Raw genomic sequence first — 8,918 nt, forward strand, 5'->3', positions numbered from 1 at the left:
CCTCTATTCAATCACTAACTATTCGAAACATTCTATTTGTAAATTAATAATAAATTAATACTTAACACAGAATCCTACCAACCCTCTATTCAATCACTATTTGTTCGAAATATTTATTTGTAAATTAATAATAAATTAATATTTAACACAGAATCCTACCAACCCTCTATTCAATCACTATTTGTTCGAAACATTCTGTTTGTAAATTAATAATAAATTAATACTTAACACAGAATCCTACCAACCCTCTATTCAATCACTATTTGTTCGAAATATTTATTTGTAAATTAATAATAAATTAATACTTAATACAGAATCCTACCAACCCTCTATTCAATCACTATTTGTTCGAAACATTCTGTTTGTAAATTAATAATAAATTAATACTTAACACAGAGTCCTACCAACCCTCTATTCAATCACTATTTGTTCGAAATATTTATTTGTAAATTAATAATAAACTAATACTTAACACAGAATCCTACCAACCCTCTATTCAATCACTATTTGTTCGAAACTATTATTTGTAAATTAATAATAAATTAATACTTAACACAGAATCCTACCAACCCTCTATTCAATCACTATTTGTTCGAAACTATTATTTGTAAATTAATAATAAATTAATACTTTACACAGAATCCTACCAACCCTCTATTCAATCACTATTTGTTCGAAACATTCTGTTTGTAAATTAATAATAAATTAATACTTAACACAGAATCCTACCAACCCTCTATTCAATCACTATTTGTTCGAAACTATTATTTGTAAATTAATAATAAATTAATACTTAACACAGAATCCTACCAACCCTCTATTCAATCACTATTTGTTCGAAACATTCTGTTTGTAAATTAATAATAAATTAATACTTAACACAGAATCCTACCAACCCTCTATTCAATCACTATTTGTTTGAAACATTCTGTTTGTAAATTAATAATAAATTAATACTTAACACAGAATCCTACCAACCCTCTATTCAATCACTATTTGTTCGAAATATTTATTTGTAAATTAATAATAAACTAATACTTAACACAGAATCCTACCAACCCTCTATTCAATCACTATTTGTTCGAAATATTTATTTGTAAATTAATAATAAACTAATACTTAACACAGAATCCTACCAACCCTCTATTCAATCACTATTTGTTCGAAACTATTATTTGTAAATTAATAATAAATTAATACTTAACACAGAATCCTACCAACCCTCTATTCAATCACTATTTGTTCGAAACTATTATTTGTAAATTAATAATAAATTAATACTTAACACAGAATCCTACCAACCCTCTATTCAATCACTATTTGTTCGAAACTATTATTTGTAAATTAATAATAAATTAATACTTAACACAGAACCCTACCAACCCTCTATTCAATCACTATTTGTTCGAAACATTCTGTTTGTAAATTAATAATAAATTAATGCTTAACACAGAATCCTACCAACCCTCTATTCAATCACTATTTGTTCGAAACTATTATTTGTAAATTAATAATAAATTAATACTTAACACAGAATCCTACCAACCCTCTATTCAATCACTATTTGTTCGAAACTATTATTTGTAAATTAATAATAAATTAATACTTAACACAGAACCCTACCAACCCTCTATTCAATCACTATTTGTTCGAAACATTCTGTTTGTAAATTAATAATAAATTAATGCTTAACACAGAATCCTACCAACCCTCTGTTTAACCACTATTTGTTCGAAACTATTATTTGTAAATTAATAATAAATTAATACTTAACACAGAATCCTACCAACCCTCTATTCAATCACTATTTATTCGAAACTATTATTTGTAAATTAATAATAAATTAATACTTAACACAGAACCCTACCAACCCTCTATTCAATCACTATTTGTTCGAAACATTCTGTTTGTAAATTAATAATAAATTAATATTTAACACAGAATCCTACCAACCCTCTATTCAATCACTATTTGTTCGAAATATTTATTTGTAAATTAATAATAAATTAATATTTAACACAGAATCCTACCAACCCTCTATTCAATCACTATTTGTTCGAAACATTCTGTTTGTAAATTAATAATAAATTAATACTTAACACAGAATCCTACCAACCCTCTATTCAATCACTATTTGTTCGAAACTATTATTTGTAAATTAATAATAAATTAATACTTAACACAGAATCCTACCAACCCTCTATTCAATCACTATTTGTTCGAAACATTCTGTTTGTAAATTAATAATAAATTAATACTTAACACAGAATCCTACCAACCCTCTATTCAATCACTATTTGTTCGAAACTATTATTTGTAAATTAATAATAAATTAATACTTAACACAGAATCCTACCAACCCTCTATTCAATCACTATTTGTTCGAAACATTCTGTTTGTAAATTAATAATAAATTAATACTTAACACAGAATCCTACCAACCCTCTATTCAATCACTATTTGTTCGAAACTATTATTTGTAAATTAATAATAAATTAATACTTAACACAGAATCCTACCAACCCTCTGTTTAATCACTATTTGTTCGAAACATTCTGTTTGTAAATTAATAATAAATTAATATTTAACACAGAACCCTACCAACCCTCTATTCAATCACTATTTGTTCGAAACTATTATTTGTAAATTAATAATAAATTAATACTTAACACAGAATCCTACCAACCCTCTATTCAATCACTATTTGTTCGAAACATTCTGTTTGTAAATTAATAATAAATTAATACTTAACACAGAATCCTACCAACCCTCTATTCAATCACTATTTGTTCGAAACTATTATTTGTAAATTAATAATAAATTAATACTTAACACAGAATCCTACCAACCCTCTATTCAATCACTATTTGTTCGAAACATTCTGTTTGTAAATTAATAATAAATTAATACTTAACACAGAATCCTACCAACCCTCTATTTAACCACTATTTGTTCGAAACATTCTGTTTGTCCATCAGAATCACGCTGAATCAGCAACCTGAGGCAGCCAAAATGTTCGAAGACCACATCTACCCCATATTCATTCGCATATTGGAGAATGGAATTGACGAGTTTACTCCTTACGTTTTTCAAAGTTTGTTTCTACATTTTTTTTAAATTAATTATTTTGTTTGTTTTCAGTTCTGTATAGTAAGAACCAAAAGTAAAGTTATCTTATTTCGTGTAAAACGCACTAAAAATTTTTATAATATTTTTCTCAAAAAAATATCACTTCTATTAAAATTGAGCCCATACCTCAAATATACATAGAAATTGTGTAAATATTATAATTTAATTTATTTACAGTAATGTCGCTTGTACTGGAGTTGAGACCCCAACCCATACCACAAATTTACATGAACATTTTTCCCGGGCTGTTGAAACCCGTTTTGTGGGAGAATAAGGGAAACATCGCTCCATTGAGTAGACTACTGCAAGCTATCATTGACAAGGTGAGTTATTTGAAATTGAATTAAATATTTATATACCATTTGCAACTTAATATCAATAGGTTCATCTTCTTTTGAAGAAGAGCGACCTAACTTAAATACGCAAGTAGCATTAAATGGTAAAACAAAATTATTAGCAATCTATTAATAAACATGCCTTTAGTTTTAATTACTGAATCTTTAATTTTTGTATTTATTTTAATTTATTCATACGTCATAATTTAAAGTTATTTTTTAAGCTATTCACTCAACTAAAATTTTTTCAAATTTCATTTAAAATTCATCACTTGACAAAGAAATCTTGTATGATTTTGAAAAGCTTTGTGTAATAAAATATAAAAAACAAAATGAACCTATTGATATTAAGTTGCAAATGGTATATAAATACGTTCAAAAACCTTCCTATAATAGTAATTAAATATTTATTATTAGTTATTAATGAAAAAACTGCACCGCTGAGTTGAATCCTGCAAGCTATTATTGATAAGGTGTGTAAAAACAAAATGTTATTAATGTGTTTATGATTAATAGGGAAATTATTCATTAATTACTAATTAATCATTAGTTACTTATTTAAACAAGTTTTAAGATATGTATTCAATGTCATTATGCTATTTAATACTATTTTTCACCTTTAACTTAATCTTACATTAAAAATAGACTCTAAAACGTGTAATTTTAAAATCTGGAAGAAATTTTTGAAACCTGAAGAAAAATTGCCAAAAACATTTAGAAACCCTGTGCATTAGACAAACTGGTTGGCAATATAATTAAACTTTTAAAAAGTTATCTACACAAAGTGAAATAAGATGTTTTTTTTGTAAAACAAAATTATAATAAAATAATTTACTATTAACAGAACGCCAGAGGTACATTAGAAAAACTAGTTGACATAAAAATAAATGATACAAAGGAATCTAAATAAAGTAAAATATAATTAAATTAAACTTAATTTAAATTAATTATTTTTATAGAACGCCAGAGGTACATTGGAAAAGCTGATTGATATGAAAGGAGTGTCCCAAAGACTCATGGGAACCAAAACCAATTTCGAGCATGGACTGGGAATTATCACCAGCCTGTTTAAAGGAATATCCGAGTAAGTTAAATATTTATTATTTGCAACTAACTCTAGACATGTATTAGGAATTATTACCAGTCTGTTTAAAAGTATTTCCAAGTAGGTTAAAAAATGAAGGAGAAGATAATTTTTTATGAAATAATAAAATTTTTCGCGTTTTTTGGTTTCTGCCTTCCATAAGAAACCTGAGGTCATCGTCTTTGATCGCTTATAACTCAAAAAATACTTTGAATTTTTTCAAACGGTTAAAAATGTCTGATAGCTCAGATACAACTCTACAAAGCAAGATAAACTTGTAAAAATAGAGTTCTGATTCTGAGTGAATAGAGTTGAACCCTTAACACATGTTTGTTATGTTAATTTTATTATTTCTTCAGGCAAGAGTTAGGAGGATACAGGGATTTGTTCAGCATGCTGTTTGTGCGCTTGCAGAGAAACAAGACGAACTCATTAGTGAGAGGTTTGCTGGTGGTGTTCGCCAACTTCATCAACTTCAAATCGCCCAACGACTTCAAACACCAAGTCGACACCATCCAAACCGGGTATAAATATAATTAATATATATACATTTTTTATATGTAGTATTGTTATAAGTTTATAAGACGACACCATTGAGACTGTGTTTGTAAAAATACAATAAATATATATACTTAATTCTATGTAATAATTAGTAACATATATTGTTTTGTCACGATACCATTTATACTGGGTAATTAATAGTTGTATAAGGTGTGCTCCCTAAAAAAATCAACCAATTTAAAAATGTACCTTGATACTTAATGAATGTTTAATAAATATGATTTTTTTTTGTATAATATTGTTATTAGTTTGCAATATATATTTTTTGTTACATACTGTTTATACTGGGTATTTAGTAGTTAATTAAAATGTGCACACTTAAATTGTTTAGTTCTACCAGTAGTGTATCTATGTTTATTTTTTAATTTACAAAATATTGTAGCTCAAAACCTTGATAAGTAAAAGGTGTAAAACTTTTTAATTGAAATGTACACATATAAAAAATATTTTAATATTAATTATAATCTAACCACATAAAAATGTGATTTCAGTAGTAATACTTAGAATCAACGAAAAATGTTAATTTTTTTTTGATTCAATAAACATTTTGATACAGAATGTTTGAAATGGTTGTGGAAAAAGTGATAATACCGGACCTGCAGAAAGTACTTGGTACGCACAACAGGAAAATGTGTTTTGTTGCTTACACCAATCTGCTCACTAAGTGTACATCCATGACCAATCATCAGAACAATCACCTGTGGTGAGTAATATTTAAAATTTTAATTAAATATATTTTTGTTGCTTACACCAATCTGCTTACCAAGTGTACATCCATGACCAATCATCAGAACAATCACCTGTGGTAAATAATATTTAATATTATTTTATTACTCTCACTTGCATACAGTGTGTACAAAAACATTTAAAACAACCTTTTGTTATATATATAATTATATTTATTAAATTATGAAAAACAATAGTTTAGATGACCGTTTCGTTTATGAGATATACAACCTCATATACTCATAAGAGAGCTAAAAGTTTATTTACAATGTTAAACAGAAATTTGGATCAAATTTGAAATTTGTAGCTTAAAAAAATGATATTATTATATATAAAAAAAATCGGGGTCATTACACAATAGCTGTGTAGCATTGCTAGCTAAATACGTTAATTTATTTAAATATACAAATCACAGAAGTTGTCGATTATTTTATTTAACTACCAATAAATTTCTAGGTGTGGATTATTGCTCTATATTAATTAAAATTGTACATTGAAATATTTAAATAATCGAAATTTTGTAAAAGGTGTGGATTGTTGGAGTCTCTTGTTGCATTGATGGAACTTCCGGAAGATCAAAGCAAAGATGAGCATTTCGCTGATATCGATCAATCTTCAGGTAAATATTAATAAAGTATAATAAAATTTAAGTTAAGATGAGCATTTTGCTGATATTGATCAAAGTTCAGGTAAATATTAAATAAAATAATATAAATAAATAATAAATACCAAAGATAAGCATTTTGCTGATATCGACCAGACTTCAGCTGAAAAAACAAAAACCTTATAATGTTTAAATTGTACTATAAAAATATTGTTATGTACAAACTATTTTAAACAGGATACCAGAACCATTACTCTCAGCTGAACTATGTAAAGTTAATTATGAGAATATTATTAAGTTTAATATATTTTAAACAGTGTAAACCTTTTAACATTTACGTTGTGCGAAATTTTATTGTTGATAATTTTCAAATATATCAAATATTTTAACTAGGATACCAGAACCAGTACTCTCAGCTGAATTTCGCCAAGAAGCATTTCGTAGACGAAACCGGAGTCAAGAACCCCAAGCAGTATCTCGCGCAGCAGATTTCAGAACTTTCCAAATCAGTATCTGTTAGTTTTATTAATTTAATATTATAATCGTTGTATGTTTTGATTTTTAGAAAACAAATAAAGAGATCTCAACTACTAGAGGAGAAATAATGAATTTATTCTTTCAAGACTGTATTTTAATATTTTATATAAAATATTATAATTATTGTGCTATCTGTTTAAGTTTTTGTGAGTTTGTTTTGTTGTTAACAAAAACATACTGCGCTTTCCATAATAATTGATTTTCGAAAAAGTTTTATGTTAATGTGTTTTATTATCGAATTTAATTTTTTAAAAGTATTTTTGTTTTAAACCAACTTGTGTAACATTACTTTTATGACCTGTTGAGTTGGTAAAGTAACTAACACACATTAAAATATGTTTCTCAATGTACTAGTGGGTATTTTGAATTTCAACTGAAACTTATACTTAAACAATTCTAGTATAAGCTACTTAACTACTTATGTTTTTAAAATCTTATAATATTTCCAGTCATGTCTTCATTTCACAGCGTAACGAAATCATCTCATTTATTGAAACTTATACGCTTAAACTTAACAAAAACAAACTATTTTCACAGGTCAGAGTGAAGCTGCAGAATTTGAACGGAACAGTGCAGAAGCATATTCAGAACTACATGACTCAAGCGAGCGTCAACATCCACTCTTGATAATACGAACATTGAACAGACCGTTTGTGTGTATCTCTTGAGACTTTATTCTTCTTGAATGTTGACTTCTTTTGGTATCTTTCTGGCGAATGAAATATATTTTGCCAAACTTATTTTTACTTCATTATAACCCTTTTACATTTCTTCAGATTTGAACTTTTAAGACTCTAATAATTTATTTTATCATACTTTATATGCTTTGAAAAACAACTTGTTTTAAAGTTTATAAGTACTTTTACGTTTTTATTATTTTCATCTCTGAGAAACAACTTTGTCATACAACTTCTTTTTTTAAATAGAAAACTAGAAAACTTAATCTTTTTACCGAAAACTAATCTTTTTAACCCTTAAAACACTTTTAAAATTATGTTTTTTCAAACTCTGAACCTGTTTATCTTTTATCTTTTTCTCTCTGTTTTATTTTTGTGTGACTGATGTGTTAGGTCCGATATTTGATAGGTAAAATGTCTGTCAATAAAATTTAGATGTATTTGTGCTTGTTTCATTACTCATAGTTTTTGATAAATAATTTCTTTCAGGGTTGCCAAAATACCTGGAATTCTGGAAATACCTGGAATTTGAGAAATTTTGAAAAGAAAAACTCGAAAAACCTGTAATTTTATACAATTTTTACCATAGTATAGATCTATACCATTTTTACAATAGTATAGATATAAACAAATTTATGCAAATTGTATATTTTATTCGCGGCCGGTTTCGGTGGCAAAAAATTGCGACCAAAATTGCAAAAAATTGTGACTAAAAGAGCTTTTATTTTTAGTTAAGGCAAAATCAAAGTATAGAAATTTAGATTTGACTCAAAAAAGCTATCATAAATATAAATTTTTTTGTTGTTACCAAAATTTTTTGTTTAAAAAAAATATTTAAAGTATCTTCACATTATCTTCTCAATGTTTTTATACTACTTAACACGGTTTTCAACCCCAAGCTTAAGTTGAAACTAAAAATAGACCCCGAAAAACGTGTACTTTTAAAAACTTGGAAGAAATTTCTCAAAAACAAGTGACAACCCTGTTCTTCAATGAATTTTAGTTTGATTGTTACAAGTTTTTAATATTTTAAGGTCATAAAACTAATTTTTTCCTTCTTGATGCATTTGTATTGTATTTTTTATAAATAGATTTTATTATATTCCGACTGAAAAGGTCAAACCAATCTTGGCACTGTTCTAACGTTAAGTTACATTAAGGAAAAATATTGGTTAAATACGTATTAATATTTTTGAATCAATGTTTTGTTTATTTAAAAATTATACAAATAAATAATTATGCATGCATTTGTGTGAGAGCTGACT

At 26.5% G+C, this 8,918-nt stretch overlaps 1 protein-coding gene across 1 annotated transcript in view; it reads left to right on the top strand.

The window, feature by feature from the left end:
• Positions 1-8,029, top strand: part of LOC145849258 (exportin-2-like) — a 32,370-nt gene extending 24,341 nt beyond the window's left edge. The window contains exons 15-22 of the mRNA XM_082954403.1: positions 2,920-3,094; positions 3,307-3,452; positions 4,424-4,548; positions 4,908-5,072; positions 5,666-5,812; positions 6,363-6,454; positions 6,833-6,954; positions 7,514-8,029. Coding sequence (XP_082810529.1) covers positions 2,920-3,094; positions 3,307-3,452; positions 4,424-4,548; positions 4,908-5,072; positions 5,666-5,812; positions 6,363-6,454; positions 6,833-6,954; positions 7,514-7,603 — 1,062 coding nt within the window. The 3' untranslated portion in view covers positions 7,604-8,029. The remainder of the gene's footprint in view (positions 1-2,919; positions 3,095-3,306; positions 3,453-4,423; positions 4,549-4,907; positions 5,073-5,665; positions 5,813-6,362; positions 6,455-6,832; positions 6,955-7,513) is intronic.
• The last annotated feature ends 889 nt before the right edge of the window (positions 8,030-8,918 follow it).

The sequence above is a fragment of the Thalia democratica genome, chromosome 1, assembly GCF_965202585.1.
Source record: "Thalia democratica chromosome 1, ktThaDemo2.hap1.1, whole genome shotgun sequence".
Taxonomy (NCBI): domain Eukaryota; kingdom Metazoa; phylum Chordata; class Thaliacea; order Salpida; family Salpidae; genus Thalia; species Thalia democratica.